This window comes from Vollenhovia emeryi, unplaced genomic scaffold (genome assembly GCF_000949405.1).
Source record: "Vollenhovia emeryi isolate VEMERY1.0 unplaced genomic scaffold, V.emery_V1.0 DF939121.1, whole genome shotgun sequence".
In the NCBI taxonomy this organism is placed as follows: Eukaryota; Metazoa; Arthropoda; class Insecta; order Hymenoptera; family Formicidae; genus Vollenhovia; species Vollenhovia emeryi.
In genome coordinates this window covers 1,580,324-1,606,332 of record NW_011967245.1, presented here as the reverse complement: position 1 = coordinate 1,606,332, position 26,009 = coordinate 1,580,324, and the positions used below count along the sequence as shown (strand labels likewise).

Genomic DNA, 26,009 nt, shown 5'->3' with positions numbered 1-26,009 from the left:
GGCGAATCGAACACTACCGATAGTTCAGTTCGCATTCGCTGTGGTGTACATATCTGTCTAATTCGCTGTTCGTTCGCCGTTTGTTCGCCGTAGTGTATACGCACCCTAAGAGTATACTCCAGTCAAACTCACGAATTCTACAACCGTTGCGAAGCAGCTTTTTCTGCAGAGCGCAGCTATTTTTTTTTGTCGGCACTTTTCGATCGCTCTGCGTAATCGACGGACTGTCGCGACAGTGTCCTGTTTTTTTAATGGTTTTTTTTAAATATCAATCATCATTACTGCTTGCCTCGTATTCGTGCATCGTGATTGTCACGATACACGGCTGCTCCGCGACAACGAATTAACTCGCGGACGACCACCGAATATTTTCCGCGATGATATCTTGTAGTTCGATATCGTCCGCATTAATATCACCGTTCGGAGATATTAAACTCTCGAGGCACACGTACCTCCGATAATTTTCCGCCCGCCGAAGACGGAAACGCGGTCGCGGAGCAGCTGCGCTTCTGGCCCTATCGCCTCCAACCACCTTCTTAATCCGCAAAATCCATATTCGTAACCTTCATCGTCGACGTCACGCGATATTACATCCGGCATCTCGTCGCCCGATACACTATATGGAAATTGCTTGAATACATCATACCATCATATACCTGTACTAGCATCATACGCGCCGGTACGCCACGCCATTCTGTGCAACGTTGAATAATACGAGGTCATGTGAATGCATCTCGTTGTCGTTTACACGTCATCCCCGCGTTTCACCCACGAAGAACGTGTATGAGCGCAATATCATCGACGTCATTGATCATTAACCGTCAATTGCCGTGCTTTGACCGATGTTGCGAATTATTTCGTTTGCAAACTGTGACGTTACTCTCCACAGAACGCACGTGGGTCAAACGAAGCCGGCCATGTACACCGAAATGCACGAGGATGGCAGCCTGTCCCTGTTCTTCAATTCCCTCCAGGAGCGAGAGGCCGGCAAGTACATGTGCCAGGGGAATTACGCGCGTAATTTGCCGTTGAGCAAGTCGGTGACAATCGAGACTATAAGTGAGTACAGAAAATTGGAAGCCCCGCGTTTTAATTTCTTTTAAATTTTTTAGCGAAATTATTCCGAGACGCGGAATAAAATATCTCCCGGCGAAGTATATCTAGCAGTATTTAATTAATTCGAAAAGCCCATATATATAGTCCGCGTAAATTTATAACGATGCTAGAATTTTTCGGTCGAGACTTTATTGGAAAATGCGTGTAACTTTTAATAAGGCAGACGCAGCTGATTAAATAATGGATATTTTACTCTGGTTACTAGATTTTTGACAGATATTTAGTCAGACGTACTATATAACAGTAAAAGTCTCAGTTTTTATTAATCTGGATAGTTTTAAAATCAAGTAACAGGCAGGTTTTTTTCGAGAGTTCGGCGTGCATCCAAAAACAAAGATCTTGCCGCAACAATTTTCTAGGTACAAAAAAATTACTGAGATGTATAAATGAATAGCCAATTTCAATTTAAATAACAGAGACAGAATTTCTCTCTGAACTGTTAGCGCATGTTAGGAAGAAAGTCTTTCTGCAACGCCCATCCATTATAACGTTTGATTGTGGAACATAAACAGTTATATTCCTTAAGGCCTGTGTTCACGATGCTAGAACTTGGTCCAAGTCATTCCAGTTTCGAGAAATGTGTAGCCAATCAACTTGCAGCTATTCCATAAAAGCTGCAAGGACTTGCATTGTGAACACAGGCCTTTGCAAAGATTGTTCTACCTGCGTTACCGAAATTTATTTTTCTCGAGGGTGAATGATTAATATTTAGTCACGAAACCTAAACTTGCTAGAAGGTATTACTAGAATGTCGCTGCTATGAATTTTGTACACTGAAAAAAATTTCTGGTTGAATATGGACGAATCAGATAATTCCTTTAGGATTTACCAGAATTCCTTTAGGATTTACCAGAATTTCTGTAGGATTACAGGAATTCTGGTAAATCCTAAAGGAATTCTGGTAAATCCTAAAAGAATTATCTGATTCGTCCATATTCAACCAGAAATTTTTTTCAGTGTAGGCTACAATTTTCTAACGGATACACAAAATAGCGATAAGTTTTTGCCGCGACATCTAGAAATCTGCCTGCGTTAGTATAATTTTTTTTTTGAGTGTCGCAATATTTGTCCAAGCAAAATTTCCGATTTGTTACCAATAGTTGCGATCACGTGGGACGACGCACCGCTAAATCAGTTTCCCATCCTCGGACAAGACTATGATATTAAGTGTCAAGTGCGCGCCACGCCATCGCCTTCGGTTGATTGGCTTTACAACGGAGAGCTGATCACGACTAACAATCAGAAATACGTTATAAATACTTATTCCCTGACGATCAAGAATGTTCAAGAGTCTGACGACGGCATATATACATGTCGTGCATCGGTGCCGATCACAGGAGAGTTGAAGGAGCGACCTATCCGCGTTGAGGTACCATTTAGCATCTTGATTACGCAGCACCAACTAAAAAGTTGTAAATTATTTCAGAAACTGTATAAACATTTCGTATCAACTTAAATATTTACTACCATTACGTGTTTTGTTATAGTCATTAATCGTCATATGTTAACGCCGCTTTATTACAAGAACGTTACAACTTCTGATTTTCTTTCCATTAATGTAGCATCAATTTGCTGATGTAATTTTTTTAAATTTATCGCTAATCATTTTTAGACACAATTTGCCCGTGAGTGTAAATAAGTCTGTGTCTATTTATCTTTTAATAATTGTCTTTATATCAACAAGTTTCTTCGTTAATTCTCATTAGGTACACATACAACCCACAATCCAAGAGATTTCGAAGCCAGTGGACATCATCGAGGGCGAAAACGCGAACATTGAGTGCAAAGCTGGCGGTAAGCCGCCACCAATGATCTCGTGGGTCAAGTCCATCGCTCAACAAAACCTGTCTAACGCCGATCGCTTCGGCGTCAATTCAGTCACAGGTGTGCTCACCATCACAAACGTGAACCGTGAGGACGCGGGTGAGTATGGGTGCACCGCAATAAACGCTGCCGGGTCTGCCAGTGCTACCATCCGGGTGAACGTAATCGTCAAGCCGAAAATTATGGAGTTCCTGAACAAGACCGTGGTGCAGGGCAAAAACGTGGATATTAAGTGCAAGGTCTTCGGCCGACCGCCGCCCGACGTGACCTTCAGGAAGCTCACACTTGAGAAGCCATACGTGATGGGCGCTCAGACGCACGACGACCGAATTGTCCTGAAGAACGAGCAGGATGAATTGTCCGGCGAAACCGTTGCCACAATGTCGATCACGAACGCTCTCACCGACAACGACGGTCTGTACGAGTGCGTGGCGAAAAATACCGGCGGTGTCGCCTACAAGAACGGCCATTTGACCGTGGAGTACCCGCCCTCCTTCCGCAACATGCCGAACACCACGGTCTGGTCCTGGGAAGAGAAACCGGTGAATCTCACCTGCATCGCCGAGAGCATACCGAACGCGACGATACGCTGGACCTTCAGCGGGGGCCTGGATCCCGAGAAAGGCAACCATCCTATCCGAAAAATTGGCAACGGGCCGATATCCACTCTTCAGATAACACCGCTGGACAGAAGATATTACAACTCTTATAAATGCATCGCTATGAACCCTCACGGCACGCGGGAGCATGAGATGGTGCTGAGGGAAGCGTTCAAACCGGACAATCTGGCGCACGTCAGGGTGGACGATACGACTGCCACAACGATAAGATTCTTTCTCGAACTGCCTTTGACTAAAGATTTACCTATCACGTCTATCACCGTGCAATACAAGGAGGCGTACCAGAACTGGATAGATTCGAAAAACAAGACGTGGTCTGTCGGTAAGTCTTCTATATACATACATACATTTTTTAATGTCCTATAACAAGAATGTTTTGAAAACATAATATATATGAGGAGAAATAGAAAGTCCAATTTACGTATATAGTATCTGTGGTGGTATATTTTTACAAGTATAGAAATAATAAAAATTTTGATATAAAACATACGCCTGCTAAAGTCACAAATTGTCCAATGCTTTCAGTTACTTTTTCTTCTCAAGTTTCCTTTCGCGTAATTTAACATACTTTCGCCTCAAGCCTTTTAATTTATAACAGTTAAATATCGTGCAAACAAATGCCCTTCCAGGTTTGCCATATGTCATCGAAGATTTGAAACCGGCGACGCAATACGAGTTTCGATTCGCGTTGAGGAACCTGGTCGGTCTGGGCAACTATGGTAACAACGAGGTCCAGATCACAAACGCCAAGACGAAACCAAGAGAGCCGATCATCCAGACGTCGGGAGCCGAATACGAGTTCTCTAAGTACAGTCACCAGTACGAGCTTAGCTGGATAGCGCCGATAGACAATGGTGAACCCATAGACATGTACAAGATCAAGTACTGCGAGATTAAACGCATCCCCGGCGACTGGGAAGAGTTGCCGGGCACCTGCGTAGAGCTGGACGTCAAATCCGCGGGCAGGACGAGGCAGTACCTCAAGGATCTGAAATACGATACTATCTACTCGGTCGAGCTGCAGGCTCACAACGCGTTGGGCTTCAGTGACCCCGGATTCGCCAAGTTCAGGACGGCTAGAGGTAAGTTGGTTGCCCTCCGCAATTAATTCTCGATGTTCCTGCGATTCCAACATAATTATTGCCATGACGTGTCTACATTTCTCGTAATGATTTCCACTCGAGATATATAATTCCCTTTGAAATATATATATATATGTGCACGAAGCTACTGCACTGAATATTTTTTTCTTCGCGATCTTCAAATCGTTTGTCAGTTTGTCGCCCCTATTTTTGTTCATTCAACGGGGAGGGAAAAGGGTTATTTGAGGTCTTTCGTTTCCTCGCCTAGGAGGTTTCCACTCAGTTAAGCTATCTTTTTTTTTTCTTTTTTTTTCCCTTAAGGGGATGCTGGAGCGATGGCAAATACCGACATATAGTGTGACACAGCTATCTTCGAATTGGCTTTACAGATTAAAAAATCCTCTTGTACACATGAAGTATGTACAAAAAGACATTGCAGGCTGGTCAGCTTAAGACTAGAAACAAAAAATTATAAAATATTTCTTGGTGTTGCACGTAAAGCTGTCAGTTCGAAGAAACATTCGTTTGCATACAAATTGTGTAACCTATTTGCACAAGTCGAAAGCAGCCTGCAATTCGGATCAAAGAATAGCGTCGAATCGGTAAAACCGAGATTAAAAGTTTAAGAAAAAAAAAACAGATTACCGAGGAACTTAATTTTACGTAGAAACGCATGTCTATACACCCGAAGTGTAGCTACAGAATGACAAATTACAGGTGCCAGATCTTGCAACAGACAGCGCTGCAATGTGTTAGGCAAGGATAGATGTTTCATGAATATCTCTGTCCTTGTCACTTTTGTGTTGTGTATGTATATGTCTCCAACACAGGACTTTACGTCCTGTGCTGAATAACAATATAGGACGTTAAATTGTCGCCGATTTCAAAGCTAAGCCGTCACGCCAGGATCCCCTTAATTGATTTTGTCAGTGATTCTTCCGATCGGTTCTGTCGACGGCGAAACGATCTTGTAATCGCCAGAAAGGCCTGAACGATTATTTTGCCCGCTAAGCACTTTCGATATAATTTTTTTTTCCAGCAATTATATAAATTTATTATCGATATTAGTAGAACGCAAGACGGTAACGAGATAACTTTCACATTGTAAATATACAATACATTGCGTTTTCATTTCTGTATAATGTACGTTTCATAGGACTTTGATTTCGATACTCGTGATAATAGTTTCCAGACGCGAGTGATAATAGTTTGCGCACGTCACGTAGCTTGCCTCGTATTTCACGCCGAACGAAAGGTCGGTTTTGCAAAAGTAGCAAGCCCCCCTCCCGGCTCTTCTGGCGTTAATCAAGATTACAGGATTTGATGAAGTCCTCAGATCCCTTGACCCTATGCAAGACACCAACTAGCTAAAGCTACCCGGTGGCCGTCGGCGGGCTTGTAAAAACGTTGATAATGTTTTACGCGACGACGATATCCGTACTTGGAGCAGGGGAGAATCACTTTTTTATTACACAAAGCCTTTGTATCCATTCAGAGTCTACGGGCATCGCTGTGGACTACAGTAATGCTGGTGATACTTGCAAGACCGGCGTCGCCATTACCGCAGCAGTAATGCTCCTATCTCTAGCCATTTAGAGTCGCCGTCAGGGATATTTGCTCCTCGCGCTCTAATCCTCCCTCCGTCGTGAACGCACGCGATAGGAAGCGAGGCGAATTCGCGAGGCCGACAGTACAAGCGAGACACCACGATGGACGAAAGTGACACACACGCTCCACTAATATAACACAGACCCCCCCCCCCCTTTCGTGACTTCCTGCGACTCTCGTGTTTCGTTCGAATCTGAATCGAGTTACATCAGGATCTCGGATACGAAAGCGCTTGGCCGTTTGAAAAGGGTTTCGTGCGAGACACGACGGCGAAAGTCAATCGCGGGACACTTGTACACGACTGTGTCGTTCATTTATACATCCATTTAGCAGTAAACGATCGACAACGAAGAGCTAAGTAAATTGATAACGTTTGCCGGTTACATTCCGAGAGTAAAGAGGTAGCGTTTAAGTGGGTTCTGTATGAAGAGGAACAACGGTGAAAAAGTCGTGATGCGAAGTGTATTTATACGTATTACTTGTTAAATGCTCACTGCGTGTTAGTATGAACGTACTGGTACGTTTCCTTTCACTCTCCTTTTTTTTTTTCTTTCATACATAAGTTAAGGCTGTACTTGGGTGACTTTTGTAAAAGACACGGGTGCCGCAGTGCGCAAGGACAACGAATCCCCCGTCACCGACACCTGGTGCGAGGGAATTCAACGTAACCGAAACGAACGACGTACCGTACCGATTGTTTCGCGCGTTGTCATTTTCGTCTTCTTAATTAACGTCAAATCTACGCAGTTTTAAACAGAGCTAAGATAAGTCACGACTACGCTTCGTCAAGCTCTTGCAGTTTACGAACTTTTGTATGGTGTGTTATACCGATATTAAAACGAAGAATGTGCTTCCCTATACATAGGTTGGTTCGAGCATAAATTAACGACTTATGTTCGGATAAATGTGACTATACATACGAGCGTGAGGCTATAAGGTAGCGAGCTGTAAGAGCGCTACTGCCCCAAATTGTGCCGACCACTCTCACGCATAAACGTTTTACCGACGAGAAGGAACGATATTATAATCGATATTGAGAGAAGGAACACAGGGAGCCGCGATTAGAGTCGCGGCGGCTCGTAAATCACGCACGAATACGAATGTAATAATTGTGTCCCGTCGAATACTTGCAATTGGAGCGTCGGAGCTGTTTGCTGAGTTTGTGCCGATTGGTATACGAAAGTATTTTTGGACAAAACTTTTTTCACGTCTTTTACGATCTGATTTTTGTGGGAAGAAATTTGCAAATGTTTCGAAGATTGCTTCGGGAACGACCGGGAGGGAGAAGAATAATAGAGATTAAGAAAACGCGGTCGGCAAAGTACTCACGAATCCGCGGTCGAAATTAATAAAGTTATACAACGCGTACGAGCGACGGGTTGCTTACCTTTGCCAAGAAAAAAGAAAATCCGTTTTTGTCGAGGCCTTGAACTAGGCGGGGGACAGTTTCCTCTTTCGTAAAAATCGACACTCGGTATCCATGATTCGCGTTCGTGCGAGCTTCTTTTACGAGGCAAAGAGTTTCACACGAGCGAGCGAAAATCCTCGCGAAGTCGCATCACGCACACAAGATCCAGAAACTTTAATCCTAGAACTCGACCTTACCCAGCTGTAATAAAGATCTGACTGTGAGGAGTCCGAATGAATAAAGAAATTGCGATGCTGCAACGAGATTTGGCGTGTCTCGGAGATAATTTTTTTGTTCGCATTTCTACACGATATAACGCAGCGGTAAATTGCCGCGTTTTACGTGTAATACATTTTTATATTGCGCGCTAATAAGATAATATAAAATCGCCGCGGTGTAATTTCTTCAAGAAATTACTTATTCGGAGTGGAAATCTCGACGTAAATATTCATCGTGTAACAGGGTAATCTGTAATTCTACGGTCGGGTTCTACGATTAATCGCGAGACAAGATCGCGAGAAAGAATACGAACGACTCACACGACTGCCAGTTAACATTTCAGTTGGATTAATTTCGTATGAAAATTGCGTCTAATTTTTCTCTCCCCCTCTTACCTTCGATTTAATTGTTCGTCTTTTCTTTTGTAATCTATTTTATTTTTGTTTGGGAGTATAATTCAATCATTAGTTTCGCTTAACTAGTTTTGAGATGCGTGTTTAGTGTGCGCATGATCTGTGTGTTGCGATCATTACGATTTATGATTATTAAATTTACAATGTAATTATAAATTTGTTATCGCCGTAGCTCTTACGTATCCATAACCGCCGCTACCGGCAGCAGCCGCCATCACCGCCGTCGTATCGCTAGTAACCACTGTCGTGATTAATCACTAATCTCGGGCGATGAGATAAAAGAATCGAGATCGGTTTAATTTTGACCAGTTCAGATTGCGATGCGAAAAATGCGCAAACTGTTCCCCAACGTCGGAATAACTGAAACGCAGCGAATTCGATTGCCTGCACTGAGTGCACACTAAGGCCTGCTAATAGTCCATTCTTATATTTAACTTGGTCTTAAATACATGTTCAAAAAGTATTCAGCCAGGAAATGATCCGCGTAGACGCTATACAGATCATTGTACTGACTACGAAATATTTCAAGAGATATTTAAGACGATCCTTAAATATAAAAAATTGACTGTAAACAAGCCGTAGTGTGCACTCGGTGCGCACCTGGTGCAAGCAACCGAATTCGCTATTAGATTAATTGTTTAGAACAACGTGATTTTGTAACAAGTTGGACACTGCGAAATGATTGTTTAACGACAGAAAGTGAAAGTAATTAAAATAACGAAATTATCAGAAAACTCCTTGGCTAGAAATCACAGAGAAATTAAATGTCACTCTTGGAAATTAAAAGTCACAGTTATTGTTAACTTCATCATCGGAAACTCGTTCAATTTTCTCATTTATTCATTTCCCCATTTCGCTACGTACTTATCCTGACGTGGTTATTCCGCGGAACAGCGCGACAATTGGTGTAAAGTACTTTTTTCCCCCTTTCCATTCTTCCACGTCGAAAATTGAACTGGAAATTATACGGTCTCGATTCCTGGATAAGAGACTACAAAAGGAGCGCGGTTCGATCTCGAAGGCCTGGTCGTATCCGGAACGGGCGGTCTTATACCTCAAGTGCCTCTACACACGCACACGTACATACATACACACACACACACATACACATACGCATTGATCGCCTGCCCGCAAAGCTCACGCGAAAACACCAACGATCGATCTTGATGTGACGAGGTCTTCGACCCAAATCTTTTTACGTCTCTTTTATGTCTGTTCGCAATGCCTGGGTTCTTAGATATTAGTCCACAACGCATGGCATGCGCTTTGTTATCATTACTCCCCCTTCTTATTTTTTTCTTTAACTTAGCGATGCGTCACGCCGAGCCTCATCGGCGATGCTCCCATTCCATACACGACGTCCCCGTTTAGATGGAGAACGCGGAGAACGCGGAGAACTCGTTCACGGGTTCTCGGCATTTGATACAACGAGCGTATCGGATTTTGATGGCGGATCTTTTTAATAACCTCAAGTCGATTTTCTACGATAAGAATCGCGAAGCCGCACATTTTTACGAATCCGTTATTAAAAATTTAAGTATAATATTTTTACGAATTAAGGCTTTACCTGAAAGCTCTAAATTAAAATGAACTGATATTCAAGAGCTACCTCGCTTCTTTTGACTTCAATTTCAAGCCAAGTTTGATCTATTTCAAGTCACGTGGCCGAGATATTCGATATGTTGAGGATTAAAAGGTCGCGCAACAATTTTTCCGGTGATAAGAGAGTCGATCTCGCGTGCATCCGCCAAGAATCTGTCGTCAAAATTCGATACGACAAAAGTGTGAAATGGACCACATACATAACCGAACCGTATAGCGTAAGAATAGCCCGATCTTAATTACCGATTGTACCGTATAACATTACCAATTGGTAATAACTGTAGTGACCCGAGATGTTCCTTGGTATTCGCACAGTGCAACGAACCTTTATCGAGAGACTGAGACGTACAGGGCGTACTATCGCGAATTTATGGGAACAAACACGTCTGCAAATCTTACGGATGCCGGTAACAAAAACAAAAACAGCAAATGTACTTCCACGCCTCGGAACTGGAATAACCAATAACATCCTGCGTTTCGGGAGAAGCGAGGGAGCGAGAGGAAAGAATGAAAGAGGATATCGGGGCCCGAGAGCAGAAGTGAGCTTCGTCATACGGGTAGTCGAATTTCTCCTTGTCCAATCTCTTTCGCCCGCCCTTCTGTTTACCGAGCGACAGAGTGATATTGATTAATCTGGTTTCAAGAGGTACACCGGACATTCACCGTTGCGTCGAGAATGAATTAAAGCCGATACTGAGACTCTTAGCTACAAATATGATTAAATAACTGACTAGATGGTTCGCGACGGACAACAGGCTCCTCCCTACTTCCATTTACAGCCGCGAAAGCTCGGCTGGATCCAGTCGACGGGAAAACGACAACGTCTTTTACGCGAGAGTACGCTGTTTTACCTCCCGTGACAATAAACTCCGGCGTAACTTCGTGAACGTTGCGAGGCGGAAGGAAGCGTGGCCGCGCGAGCGCGCGGATAAAGTCGCTCTCAGACGGCGGCGGCGGCGGCGGCGGCTGCTCCGAGCCGGTTGAAAGACGAGCGCGGGGGAGACGGGCGGAAGGCTTTAAACCGATGATAAAGACAATGTTCGACGAACAGTAGACGCGACGGTAGAAGAGGACGAGTCGGAGGGGGAGGACGATAGTTGCCGAAATGGTTTCCCATCCGTCGCGAATCTTTCCCCCCCGACGAGTTTTCCTCCTATCTACCGAAAATCACCGGGCGAGCTCGAGAACGATTGTAACTGGAACTGGCCGAACGAGATCCCTCGAAATTCGCACTTTGTCTCGATAAAAGGATTCGGGGGAATTGCAACGAACAGACCGCGGTATCGATTCGGTCTGCCCCGGCGAAGACGCGGTCTTCCGTCATTCCGCTTTACCTGACGGAGTCGCGCAGCTCCATCAATGTCCAGTCCATTCTCGTCAATCGGGAGGAGTATGGGCCTGAACAGAAAGATTGTCCTAAGTGTTCACGATTCCGTAGTAAGACGCAAGTCGATGTCGAAAGTCAACGCACAAGGAATTGTAGACGCGATGGACGCATACGTCTACGACAATTCTTTGTGCGTTGACTTCCGGCACCGATTAAGTCTCACGACAATCTTTCTGCTCGGACCCCAAGTCTGTCTTAGTCGTAGACGTAAGGCAAGGCAGAGAAAAACTAAGACAGACTTGGGGCCTGAGCAGAAGGATTGTCGTAAGTGTTTACGATTCCGTAAGACGCAAGGCGATGTCGAAAGTCAACGCACAAGGAATTGTAGACGCGATGAACGCATACGTCTACGACAATTCTTTGTGCGTTGACTTCCGACACCGATTAAGTCTCACGACAATCTTTCTGCTCGGACCCCATGTCTGTCTTAGTCGTAGACGTAAGGCAAGGTGGAGAAAAACTAAGACAGACTTGGGGCCTGAGCAGAAGGATTGTCGTAAGTGTTTACGATTCCGTAGTAAGCCGCAAGTCGATGTCGGAAGTCAACGCACAAAGAATTTTCGTAGACGCGATGATTGCATACGTTTACGACAATTCTTTTCTCTGTCTCACGACAATCTTTCTGCTCGGACCCCAAGTCTGTCTTAGTTTTTCTCCACCTTGCCTTACGTCTACGACTAAGACAGACTTGGGACCTGAGCAGAAAGATTGTCGTAGAAGACTCAAGTCTAAGACAATTGTCGTAGACGCGATAAATGCATGTGTCTACGACAATTCTTTGTGCGTTGACTTCCGACACCGACTTAAATCTTACGACGGAATCGTAAACAATTACGACAATCTTTCTGTGTTCAGGCTTTATCGCGAAGTCCGTCGCCTGTATTTGGCCGTGTTTAGGGGTGAATTAATTACCCTACGCCCACGAGCTTCATTTTTATCTCTTACGAGCGTCGTCTCTCGATTTCGACTTGTTTGCGATAACGATGTTCTTCGTGGATGTGAAAATTATGCTAATATTACATTTGCCGTACAACAAATGTAATATTAGGCTCAGACGGTGAAATTCAGCGGCAAATTCGCAACGAGAGTACGGGCCATTGTTGAAGCTTCCTCCCCCCCTGCCGAGAGGATACAGTGATTCAGAAGCAGACGGCGATTTAACGTTAAAGTGGCGCGGGGGTGCGGGGATGCGTGAAAGCTCCGCGAACAAACGGCTCTTTATGCGCGACGTTGTTCGACGTGTCGCGATTCGCGCGGACTAATTACGCGAGCGTGCGTACACGGCTCGCTCCTTTCCCTACGCGGCGGAGAGACGTGTTTGCGGAGAGCCTCAGAGCAGAGCGCGCGCACGCGAGAGAGCAGCCCCTCCGAACAATCCGGCAGGATCAATCGATCCTCGATTCTTGCCGGCGTAGCCCCGGAATTGTCTCTGCCGGGAAATCAAGGCGGCTTTGTGTTTTGTGCTCGGGGATCGATCCTCCCCCGCGCGCGAGCCGCGCACGGTACCCCGTCGCCGCGTCCGGATAAATTGCGAGCGTATAAATGCTCCATTCGGCGACGACGACTCATTGTTTGCGCCGGGCGTTTGCTTTCACCCGGACGCTTCGAGCACCCGGGCATCATCATCTCGAGGACGCGATTGCGGACGGAATCAATTAGCAGGGAATGCGGGATTATTCCGATTGACTCGCTTTGTAGGGCGATTGTGCGATTATATGGGATTTTATCCGGCGGGAAGTAAACGCTTGTCTAGTCGGGCGAATTAAGCGATTCGTGAGAAATCGGACAAATAACAATTTTTCTTATTAATAGAACCGACGATTGTTTTTTCTATCTCGGTCCAAGGAGCCTCCGCGAAATTTCTTCACTTTAACTCGTCCGAGCCGCCAGCACTCGTCTTTCTTTGTTGTACTCTCGCGCCACGATTGTTACTCCCTAGATGCTTTCAATGTTGCGGTACAGGCACCACCGCGTTTCCCAAAACGTTTCCCCGAGAGACGCCGAAATAATACACGTCGAATATACACAGAATCTGGACGTGTCTATGTTCGAGCAAGAAGTTTCCCAGCAGCAGCAGCAGCAGCAGCAGCTGGAGTGTTTCTCGTTACGGAGATAATCTCTCTCCGCGCGCGTACAAATGGATCGCTCGAGAGGAGGAGAGCCGTGTGTTTGCGCTGGCTGATGCGGCCGGGTCCATCCTCGAGCACCCGCGCGACTTTCTGGGGGAGATAGAAACAAGGAAACGCAGAAGAGAGCCGAATAGGTCTCCGTGCTCGCGAATGCGAATCCGTTCGTGGAAGCTGCTGCGGCGGCGCCGGCCACCGCGTCGCTTATAAATAGCCGTCGCGTTAAAGAGGAGCCGCGTCGAGAGGATGAACTTGGAGGACTGGAACGGCGGGAGGGCGAGAAACGTAGAAGTACACGAGCGCGATACTCCTCGCGATCTATTTCCGATGGGCATGCACGATGCTTTTTCGCGCGATTTCGCAGCGCCGGCTCCTCGAGTCCGCGCGATGAAACGGAAGCGCTTCCAGTCCTCTCGGTGCAGGGAAGCGAAACCAATGGCGAACTCGATTGCCTGCCCTAGTGCGCACTGAGTGCACACTAAGGCCTGTTTATAGTCAATTCTTATATTTAACTTTGTCTTAAATACATGTTCAAAAAGTGTTCAGCCAAAAAAAGGTTCGCGTGGAAGCTATACAGATTATTTTACTGACTACTTATTTCAAGTATTAAATATAAGAATCGGCTGTAAACAACGCTTGTTTACAGTCGATTTTTATATTTAACTTTGTCTTAAATACATGTTCAAAAAGTATTTTATCAAAAAATGATCTACATGGACGCTATGCAGATCATTTTACTGACTGCGAAATATTTCAAGGGATATTCAAGACTATCCTTAAACATAAGAATTGACCGTAAACAAGCCTCGGTGTGCACTCGGTGCGCCCTAGTGCAGACAACCGAATTCGCTATAAATCACTCTACAAATCCTTCTGTAATTGTTCAAATTTTCTGTCGCCGTTCTATTTCGCGACATGCACGCGCGATTGAAATATTGTTCGACAAGAAACGACACGTGGACACTCGCGTGAAATTGAATTCGCTAAACCGCGCGATTTTATCGATCTCTCGGTGGTCGGGCGTAATGATTCATTTAATATTGGAATATTGATTGATAAATGATTGATATTTCATAAAAAGATGCGGAATGAACGCCTGAAGGCTCACGTGCAAAATCGCGGCTCGGCTAATAATAAACGGCCGCCAGTATTCGGAAAAGCCTTCCGCCGATGCATCGGCGCGCCTTTTTGTGGCCCTTTTAGTTTTTTCTATTGTCATCTTGTTTAATCATAATAAGGTTTCAGAGATTTTCCGGCGCGTTAAACACGATCCCTAACAGACAGAATCACTGCTGCGCCGGAGAGAGAAGACGCTTAAGCGGAAACCGGAGCGTTAATAAAAACGCGCGCTTTTTAATTTTCTTCTCGTCGCGCCGTTGTTTCGTAATCCGGTTCTTTTTTTCCAGGCGAAGTGGGGGGAGGGGGAGGAAGGGACACGCGTGCCGCTGGGGGGTTTATACTTTTAGGGAGGTGCGCGGGACTGTTTAAAGAAACAATCGCGCCGACTCCGGTGCTAGGGCACGTTACGACACGGACCGAAAATAGAGCGGAATGCGAAATCGAATTTCGACGCGGCCGGTTCGGTTGGCCGCTCCGGGTTGCTTTTACGAGACACTCGATGATCGCGCGCAGCGATCCCCTTGCTCTTTCTTTTCTTAATTTTCTTTTTATCACGGTACCGTGGACTCCGCTCGTAACTTCCGATGGTTATATATTTACACAGTACAGATCAACACAGGCACACGTACACGTACACACACGTTACACGTATTATACGATATACACGTATATGTACAAAACGTATATATATAAAGGATATACATAGATAGATAGGTAGATAAAACATTTACATACGTCTAAGGATATGTACTAGCCTAGTGCCTACTATGTTCGTATTTATGAGGAGGATAAACTCGTATAACTCGTTCTTTCCTGTGCGAAAACATTCAATATATTGTAAATACAACGGAACGACGTATAAGAGAAAAAAAATATATGTGAGTGTCTAAGGAGAAAAAGAAAGAACAAAACGGATGGACGAATCCGAGCCAGCGGAGAAGCCACCTTCAAATTGTATCCCGTGTCAAAATTGTCCGATTTGCCGAGCCTTCGAACGGAACGACGGAGAACGGAAGGAGGAACGGGATCATTCGACCGGGAATTAGCCGAGAAAAAGAGAGAGAGAGAGAGACACAGAGAGAAAGAGGCCCCTCTGGCCGCGCGTTTGCAATTTGAGATGGTTTCTTTTTCGGCGGTCTTGTTTATTTTTTCGCTTATTACACACATCGCCTCTTTACTTTGTAATTCTGATAAAAATAAATAAACCACGGGAAGCGACGCGCGCCGCCGAAAACGGTAAATATCCCCTTAAAGTACAAGATGCAAGTGCAAGATGTGGCCGCTAACTAACGTAGTTGAGAGCTCTGTTAAGGATTGGCAGCGAGAGAATGTGGGAGGGAGTGCGAGAGAGAGAGAGAGAAAGGCTGAGTGACAGAGAACGAGCGAATGCGAGACCAGAACTAAATGCGAGGCACTCACAGTGGAGGGGCTTTTTGTGTGGAGGTAGCACTTTTAGACTAGTGACGCGTAGAGACTAACATCGGTTGTGGGAGGCTAGTGAATGAGCTTTTTTCCCCCTCTCCCCTCCCTTCTCCCTTGAGCTTTTTAGCACGGCTCGTGTTCTGCGATGTGATGTGGTGTTGCGAGACCCGAGACTCTTCTCTTATCGCTTGCACGCTCTGCAGTGCGCTAATTATCGCGATCCATTAACCGGCGTGTAACGCACACGTGCACACAAAAAGAAACACACGTACGCAACACTCATTTGCACACTCATATACACACACACACACACACACACACACGCATACACACTCTGTGTCTCCTTAACTGACAAATCACCACTTGTATGTCTTGCCGTTGTTGCCCTCTGGTTTTTGGTTTCCTTCTTTGATAAAGACGGATTTTTGCCGCATCTCTCCCCCGCCCTCACACAATCCCGCCGAGATCTCGTTTCTTTTCAGGAGACTAAAATATCGTTGTACGTAGAACGTGTTTGGTGATGCGACACCGCGGCCGCCGCTCGAGAAGTAATTCTCTTAATTAACGGTATCGACGTGAGAGAATTCTACCTCCGCGTTCAACGCCGTATTACATGTTCATCCAATAATATTCACGATGAGTTTAACATTAATAATGCAGCCGCTAATACGGTTAATAACACTGTTTAACATCTACTAGTTCATTAACGTAGCAATAATTATTTTAAATTAATTATCCGCAGTTTTAGCTATAATCGCGCGTATTTCGAGCCTAAACAGCGGATTGTGCCGCATGATTTGCCACAAAATTGCAGCCATTACGTCGTACAATTGACCGATAATCTCACGCTAATCGCCGACTCACTTGACAATTCGTCCGGGCAACAGCGACTCCATTGGATCGGAGAGAAAAAAAAACCAGACGTACCAGTACGTTTTCTCAAGCATGTCCTTATCGCACCCTGTCCCGCTTCCACGACGCGCGTATCACCGAGCGCGCGTTCGAGTACAATGCGATTGTTAACCATCACCAAACATCGTTCAGTATCGCTTTTGCACTAACGGACTTGCGATAAATATACATATGCGCGCCCACCACGATGGACATGTTTAAGAACGATGTTCTCTTTATCGTCTTTCAAGGTGTAGATACCAGCGTGCTGCAGCATCAAGGCCCGTTGATATCGAGCGGAGCCATAATCGGCATTGTCCTCGCGATAATATTCGTCGTCTTCGTCATCATCGATGCCATCTGCTGCTGCGTGCGTAAGACAGGTGAGCCCGGCGTTAAATCATCAAGCGCTGCTTGAGCAGATCACCGACAACATTTCCTCGCGTTGTACACGTACGGCATAATAGGAAATGTCCAAGTTCAATTCGCGCACTCGCATTATTGTTAATTGCGTTCGTCACGCGTTAATTCTGCCAATCACGTCTGTCCCAATAATGAAGCCCCGGTTTATTGCTCATTGCGGCTATGTTGCTCGATTTCGAAATTTCTATTTCGGGGCTCGACTGCAAATTTTACGTAATTTTGACATTTGCACAGGGGGGTGGAAGCTTTTCAGCAACGCCGAAAATGCATCGCGAGCGAGCGACGTTCAAAATTTAGCGCGACAATTAGCATCGTCCCGGTAAATCTACCGATATTAAAGTGTCGCGCGCGCTCGCCTCCGTTTTGATTGTCGGCAACACTTCGCCGCGCTAATGCCCGTCTACCTTTTCTGTTGTAGGAATCATCAACTACGTGCGCGAACGATCCCGGCGGAAACCAGTCGACGAGGAGGAGACGAAGCTCGGCAGGTGAGTCTCTCGCTGAACACTCGTAGACCCGCGGCCCAACGGTACTCTGAATATATGATACGTGTATTATGAGATAGTCTTTCTTTGGATATACTTCTACAGTCTACCGCATTACTCGTTTATACTATTACATATGTATTCTACATTGTGCTTTGGCAAGTCTAGCGCTACTTTATCATGTTATCGAACTTTGCACCCGTCATTGAACTTTCGTTCGGAACGGTTTCTTCCCGTTCCCTTCCGTTCTTTATTCTCTCTCACTCTCACTCTCGGCCGTCGCGCTCGCATTACTTGTTCCTTTAAATTTGTTTTAGAAACGCGAGCGTGCCGGGATCACTCCCGGTACGGCCCGCGCGATATCCTCCGCGAGCGCTCGCGCCCTCGCCCTCGCGTGTAATCGCGGAAAGGACGATACGATGACGGTGGTAGAGTCGCGATACTAAATGTTAGAGACTATAGCCCGCCGGCAGACACAGAGACAACACCTTGACACCTCTCGTATTTCTCTCTTTTGTTTCTTTACCGGTAGTCTTTACGGTTGGCGGTTTCCATTGCCGTATTGCGACCAAAAAATGGCCAATGTCGCCGGGGTCACGGCCATCCAAGACTCGGGTAGTGGAAAAAATACCATTAGATTGGTCAAACACACTGCAATGTAAGAGAGAAAACGATGTATAAGCGAAATCAGTAAGAAGCATGGCCCCCTCACGAGGGGGCTCCGACACGGCTTTCCACTTTGCATGATTTCTTCTGTACTTCTTCTTTTCCTCCACCGTTTTTCTCTTTCCTTCCCAAGTTCTCCGAGACTCGTCTCTCCTCTTTCTCTCTTTTTCTTTTCTTCGTACTTTCCTTGCCTGACTTCCCCGAGCGACGGCGATGCGCCCGCCGCTGGCCACGTCCGGCGGCGTTCGGGGATGAACCGTCCCGCAAGGGTGGTCGCCGATAGAGTTCGATGAGCATGGAAGAAGATACGTCCGACCCGTTGGACACGCATTCATTGTTGCCGCCAACCATTCCTCGTGCTGCTACACGCGTTTCTTTTTTATGTACACTTTTACGTTGCGCCGGCATCCGTGTCCACTCGTGGCTACGCATAGGCAATGGCGCATTATATCTCTTTCAACGTCCGTAGGACGGATTATGGATAATTTCGACCGGACCGCGTAGCGTATAATACAATGGATCCGCGTATATTTTGTCCCTCGCATTTTTTAGCGGAACGCGAAAGCGCCCGTTTATAAAGAAGAGAGCAAGGTGTCCAGTGGTCAGGGAAACCTGGGAAACCGGGTATGTCAGGGAATTTTGTAAATCTGGAAATGTCAGGGAAGAGTCGGGAAATTTTACTATTTATCTGGATTTTTTACATAGCTTCACATTTTTTCTGAATAATTTAAAGTTTTTGGAAAATAAACTCTTCTTTGGCTCTCAGTACACTGATTTTCTGTTTTGCTAAACATCAATTTATATAAGCGTGGTCGGTAATTTATATTTTCATCGTCGTGTTATTTTATTTCAATGTGTTCAACTGAGACAAAACTATAAAAAAAGACGAATTACTAAACAGTACTATCTAAGTAAGTCACTATCTAGTAAGTTGCAAACAAAATGCAGTTAAGCAAAACGAAAGCATCATATACGATTACGTACGGTATCACAAATGGTTCGAATGGTTTGCAATGATACGTTCGTTCCTATTACACAGTGTATTATACATAGATGGTATAATTGCTTTAATTAAAATTTTTATCTTTTTAAATTTCGAACTTCGGTTTCCCCGAGAACAATATTTCAAGGACTTCGTCATTTAACATTTACTCGATTTACCATACAGATGCACGCAAATTATGCATCTTGAAAAAAGTTACACTAAGCGGTCGGGGAAAAATTAATTCCGGCCCCCGGAAAACCTGAAAAAGTCAGGGCATTTTTTTTCATTGAGTTTGCTGGACACCCTGAGAGAGAGAAGCGGTGAATTAAATTTTTTTTAAGAATTACCGTTGATTACTTATCAGAATCATATCGTTGGGACTTTCAGTGAATACAGAGATGAAAAGAGTATTTATATTTCGTGCGAGAGGAAAGATTTTGAAAAAGAGAAACGCTTTAGTTTCTTGTTTATGACTCGTAATTTGCTCGTCGAATGGACTGTTATAAAACGACATTGAAAGCACACGAACCGTCTTGTCGAGTGCCGCCTGCGAATGGACACGCTTTAATATTATTTCGTTACAACGCGCTTGAGCTTTGGCCATGCCGCATGCACGATACACTTTGAAATAACGCTCACTTTGTCCTTAATTCTCTCCAGTCCGCTCCGTCACCGCACAATGTTTGCAACAAGTATGCGAGTCTTCTTCTCGTCTCCTGCCAGTTTCGTGCTTTACGAAGCGCAAATAGCACTGCGAGTGAACGCTATTACGATTTCATGTACTTTGAGCGGAAGTGGTGTAAGTTGATAAAGAGATAAGGAAATTTTTAGTCGTGCGCATAAATGGAAAAATAGAAATGTAAAATTTTTCGGATCCCGACGAAAATAGATTTGCACAGTTATTAAAAAACAAAGAACTTTGTATGCATTGGATTCCATACATTTTCTCTTCGAATTATCTTGGAGTAGCTAAATTATCTAAACACTTTGAAAGCTCCTTATCTCTGAAAATAAGGAAAATGTAAGTACTGTTTCCGTTCAATTCGCTGTTCTCAAAAAATATCGTGTACAAAATTACAAAAAAATATATCTATAGAAGAAAGTCCCGGGATAAGCTTCTAACATGAGACAGCAGGTTTCCAACATCCAAATGCAGTCAAATCTTTTCTCACAATGATTACACGAACAATGAATTTTCCTCTAAACAGACTTCACTCCAAGGACAATAAATTCGCGGTGGAGTCAACGGATAATGTCTATTAATTTAGTCGAAACCGCTGTCTCATATTAGGAGCCTATCTCATAATAGAGGATTTTCCTCTACACGGAGAGAATTTTCTCTTAAAATTTATCCTGAAAATTATGTAATCGTGGGGCAACATGGCATTTTAACGAATTTTGAGCTTTTTGAAATTTTACCATACATTTTACTAGTAATCATACTTGGTATACATTTTACTAGCAAATTGTATGGTAAAATTTCAAAAAACTCTTATAAAGTACTTCAAAATGCCATGTTGTCCCACGATTACATTATTTTCAAGGTAAATTGTAAAAGAAAATTCTCTCCGTGTATGCATCGATACAAGTGAGACGGTTTTAGAATTGAAAAAGCTCTCGTTCGAGTTTAAGAAACGTAGCGTAATTATTTGAGTATTTACAGTGAATTTATTTAAAAAAAAAATAGACGGTGCAAATCCTTTTCCATTCTCCCGTGTACTTCGTGCATGCGCACGCTCAGAAAATCGAATGCTGTTTCATCACGCTTGGAACAGCCACGAGGCTCCAAGAATCGTAACAAGCGCGGGTCCTCTCGGGACTTATCGATACCAAAAGTGGCCATATAGAAAGAGAGATACGCTTCTCCGGAATCTCTCTCGCTACGACGACTCTTTCTCTTGCGTGTGACAGCATGCCTGACGATGTATACTCGATGTCGCACCACGCGCCGCATATGTGGACATGCTCTCTCCTTTCTTTTTCCTATTTTTTTTTCCTGCCCGGTATTAGAAGTTAATCCGACGTCGGGGATTCACGGCCTCCCACGACAAATGCTATCTTGATGCTTTTGCAGAGACGAGAAGGAGCCGCTGAAGGAGGAGAAGAAGATCACGCCGATCATCGATTCCGGGCTGCGCCGGGAGACCTCCGTCACCTTCGACGGCAAGACGTCCGTCTCCAAGACCGGCTTCGTCGGCAAGGACTCGGCCGTCTAGATATTCTTCCGGCGTACTAGATTGTAAATCGTCCCGGAAACGCAGCGCGGTTTCCGGCTGAAAAGTGTTCTCGAAAACAAAAAACCAAGATAAGGAAACGGAAAAAAAAACAGAAGAAACGAAAAGGGGGACGGGATCATCGTACGTTCGCGTGCTCGCTCACGGGTGGACGAGGGATCCAGCGATCCGCGCCTCGGCGGAATTTTCTTCCGGACGCGGCCACCACGCGCGGTCGCTGCCTCGCCGAGTCTCCGCCCGTGTCCTCTGCTTTTCGTTTTGCGCCCTGAAAACGTGCGCGGTTCCACGGTCGCACGCCGACCTGCCTTTCTTCCCTTTCGAAACCTCTTACCTCGTGTACTGCGATACACTTGCCGCCTACAACTCCCTCGTAGAATCCCCCGAAAGCGCTTCCCGCCATTGGCGAACTTATCCTTCGCCTATTACTTTGCCGCAAAGTTCTCACCGCACGTCTGATTTCGCGTGTAAGGTAAGCTTAAAGAAGGAGCAAACTTGGAAAAACCTGACATATCCTCTGGCCGCGCCGCTCTCCGCTGAAACATTTATTAAGATACGCGCACGCGAAGTGAAAAGCGATTCGATCAGAATATTTTACTAGCTCCTCTCACTGTCGCTTGAAAGTAACATCAAAACGATCGATCCAGGGTAGTTTTTATCGACGAATATGTCACGTTTGGAAGGTTTGTCCCTTGAGCATAAAAAGCAGTCTTGAACTCTTTTTACCCCGTCAGTGTACTCGCCGAAGCATGCGAAGGAGCGCGGATAATCGATGGCTCGCGAGAACGAGAAGTACGGGGTGAGCGACAGCTTACTCGGTAGATGCTCTTAGGAGGAAAACTACGGATATAATAGTAACGTATAAATGCAGGGAAATGAGGAGTAGGTAGATCGCTTGCGCGAGAAGAAGAAGAAGAAGAAGCTGGCAAGAATGTACAAAAATTCGTCGTGCAATTGGTAGAGGTCAACTGATCAATTTAGATGAACGCTTCGAGGCACCCTTTAGATTATCACAGTCTAGTACGCTGGGTAGTGTATCCGCGTCCTTTGTCGCGCGCGGCTCCAAGAAGCCCGCGCGGAAAGTCGTACTCTGTTGCGCGTGAAGGCAGAAAGGAGAGAAGAATAACCTTGTGTTCGTTCGGCAAGAAGATTGCACTTGAGGAGTATAGTCACGCGAAAATGCAACGCTCGTAACATCCAGGTAGCTCCGATTCGCCGTCATTGTGAGTCGAGTTTTCTTTTTAATACTTGAATGAATATTGGAGAGAAAGAGTGCGTTCGAGTCATAGAGTTCTTTCAAAATCTGTCAGGGAGCTTGACGAGAGACATATCGACATTTTAGTAGCAGTGAAAGAATCGAGGTATTCCTGGACGAGATGAAAATGGAGAGCAAAATTTATATTCGACCTCATTCGGTTTTCGACGTTTTCTCGAATGTCACGTGTCGGTTTTTTTTTCAGCCACCGATTGTTGTATTTGTTTTTAGTACGTTCTTTTTTTATTTGGTAGTTATATTTTAGCGCGACCGAATTTTATTTGACGCCGCTGGCTATGTCATATCCATTTGGCGCTAGTAAAAAAATTGTTCAGAAGCACCTTGGGGAGATCTCCGCAAGGTCCGTCTTCCATTTTCGGAATGTTTAGGAATGCGAGCGTTGCTTTCACATATTCCTCGAGGCGCCAACAGAGAAACTCTCTTTCTCCTCTTCTAAACAAGGTGCGCGATTTTTGCGGCAACCTCCGAACTGTACATACACCCTGCGCAATCTTTTATCTCTCATCCCGCACGCTCATACCTCATCCCTCATCCTTCTTCACGTCTTTCGATTAGGACCGATTGTTAATCGAAAAACGTAAACGGTAGGTAGCTTTCATATACACACGCGATATTGTATTTGACGCGCTTTTATTCTCACAAATTCCCGACCCCGTGATCGTAATGTTCAATCCTTCCCGCGATTCTGTTTTTGATTCAAAGACTGATTCTTTTACATGTCAATCCGAACGAAATCGTAACCGACTGTCGTTCAAGTAGCCGAAGATCAATGTCGAGTTGCACCCTTTTCACCGTTCATTCGCCGATCGCGTATTGTTTAATACGCGCGTGTTCTTTGTCGAGTCTTACGATCATGCGTGTGGCCACTATAGTTATGAGTGAATTACTACTTAAATCTCGCATATCCTTGTAGCGAGTTCGTTCGTTCTTCATACATTTAGATAATCATATACCATCTTGTACATTTATATCTTTACTTTGTATTACCTCGAGTGAGAAGAGCTCTCAATTACCTTCTTTTTCTTTAATCGTGATATTTTAATGTCTACGTTTTAACGTCCTAGTTACCTCGTCGATAAGACGTAAGAGCAGCTCGTCCTTTTTATTTTGCATTTTGCTTTTTATTATTTTTACCGTTAGTGAAATTTTTACTTTTACGTTAGGATAAGAAATTTTTTTTATTCTTTAGATTAGAAGTTGAGAAGACGAGTAAGATAAGCATAGAGCGGCTCTTGCGACACACTGTGTATTTGTATTGACATTGCAGAAGTCACTATGATTACGGTGATCAATTGCGGTTCATACAGACGACAGAAAGTTGGAAAATTTTACTCGCAACACAGAGCGGTATCGAGATGTGTGCAAGAATTGTTAGCGCGAATTGGGATAGATTTCTGATTCAAAATTTGAATGTGTTACTTCGACACTAAATATCTCTGAATATGTATAGTGTAATAAAAAAAGAAAGACGAAAGAAACGATATTTGCGGTGACAAGTGTTAAGTCTTGCAGATACACGGGACTTGCCCAGTCGGGTTTTCGGCTAGTAAACCGCGAGGGTGTGACATCAGAAAAAGCTGCCATATAATTAATATATCCGAATGTAGCGAGTAAAAGAAACGTACCGCTCTTGCCCCCTAATGTCTAAGATGGCTTTTGCAGAAAGAAACGCAGTTAAAATGTGATAAGTTTTTGTAAATGCTTGTAAACGTTTTTTCTTAATTATAAGACGTATCGAAGATAAATCTTAGGAGAGTTTTGGTAGGTTTAGAGAAACGTGCACGAGCACGGAGGGCGTGTCCTCGCGAAGAACCGGTGGGCGACTCATCCTCCCGAGACGGAACAACATTGTAACGGGTGTCGTTCGGTCAGGCACATTGATACAAGATTCAGAGAATTCAAAAATTTTTTGCTCAGGCGCTCTACGAGTCCCAGTGAAAAATTTTACGAACGTCGGTCAGCTTCGAATGCAATTCGAGCGGACGACCGTTTCTAGAATTGGAAAAGAATTTAGTTATCACCGAAATTAAAAATTAAATTTTTAATTGATTATGGCTGATCGTTAATTTTGTAAAGCGATTGTCGCACTGTATAGAGCTGAAGAGGGACGGGTAAGAACAGAGTGTAGGAAATCTAGAACTAGCAGCGAGAATGCTCCCGTCGGGCACTGTATCATCGCACCTGTTGATACGTCGGTAGTTGGCGCGCTTCCTCACGCTCGCGAAACACGCTTTCCGTGCAGATAGCTTTTTTACGTAAGACAGAGAATTTGCCAAATACCATAGTACTTATTAGCATGTAAGTCAATGAATTACATATAAATATAAAGTATAAATATATATATATATTATACATGAGAAAATGATATATATGTACATGGGACAAAATAAACAAGCCGCGGGACATTCGCGCGACGGATGTCGCGCGGCACTTCGCATCGGCGAGCGAGACGCGTCACCGTTTCCAGCACCATTAGCTATTTTGTATCCGTTTGCCAAAAGCTGTAAATCCTTAACAAGTAGCTTCCCACAAAAAGTATTACTGCGCATCTTCCAATCTGGAGGTCATTACGAGTATTAAAGTTCCGTAGATGTAAGGCGTATTTTTTATGTAATGCTTTTTCTGTACGCGATACAAGAAATCGTGCTCTCGAATAAAAAGTGAAAAAACGTTTTCAAGGTGAGAAGGATAGATGGATCGACAGGGATGCTAAATCCGCCGCCTCTCTTGTTTTCCTCAAAAATTTTATTACAATCACAGATACATTTTTTATTTATAAAACTTATGGACGCGCATAACAAAATTTCCCTTACCACTTGCCATGAGAATGCCAAATGGTCATTGGTTCGTCAAAATGTTATCGTGGCAACATGGAAATTGATCCAAAGCACGTTACGATATCACATAATCTTCGAGATTCAGATAATAAGTCGCTAGACAATTTTTGGTCTTCATTATTGCTATTATATCTGTGACTACAAGCGGCTATACAGAATGGCACTGTATTATTCTACATGTGTACACTAGGAATCGCCGATGTCTTTCCACATGTGGGAATTTTGCACATATCGACACATCTATACGTTTTGCATATACATACATGAAA

General features: G+C 44.5%; 1 protein-coding gene across 7 annotated transcripts in view; it reads left to right on the top strand.

Moving 5' to 3' along the window:
• The window catches only part of LOC105570199 (fasciclin-2), a 109,718-nt gene extending 84,126 nt beyond the window's left edge, over positions 1 to 25,592 (top strand). For 2 of the 7 annotated variants that reach the window (XM_012027221.1, XM_012027220.1), the window contains 8 exons: positions 890 to 1,059; positions 2,217 to 2,485; positions 2,823 to 3,882; positions 4,190 to 4,642; positions 17,089 to 17,220; positions 17,679 to 17,748; positions 18,278 to 18,403; positions 21,471 to 25,592. In XM_012027221.1, the coding sequence (XP_011882611.1) occupies positions 890 to 1,059; positions 2,217 to 2,485; positions 2,823 to 3,882; positions 4,190 to 4,642; positions 17,089 to 17,220; positions 17,679 to 17,748; positions 18,278 to 18,403; positions 21,471 to 21,612 (2,422 nt within the window). In that variant the 3' untranslated portion in view covers positions 21,613 to 25,592. The other 5 variants (XM_012027227.1, XM_012027223.1, XM_012027224.1 and 2 more) reach the window with 4 other exon arrangements.
• The last annotated feature ends 417 nt before the right edge of the window (positions 25,593 to 26,009 follow it).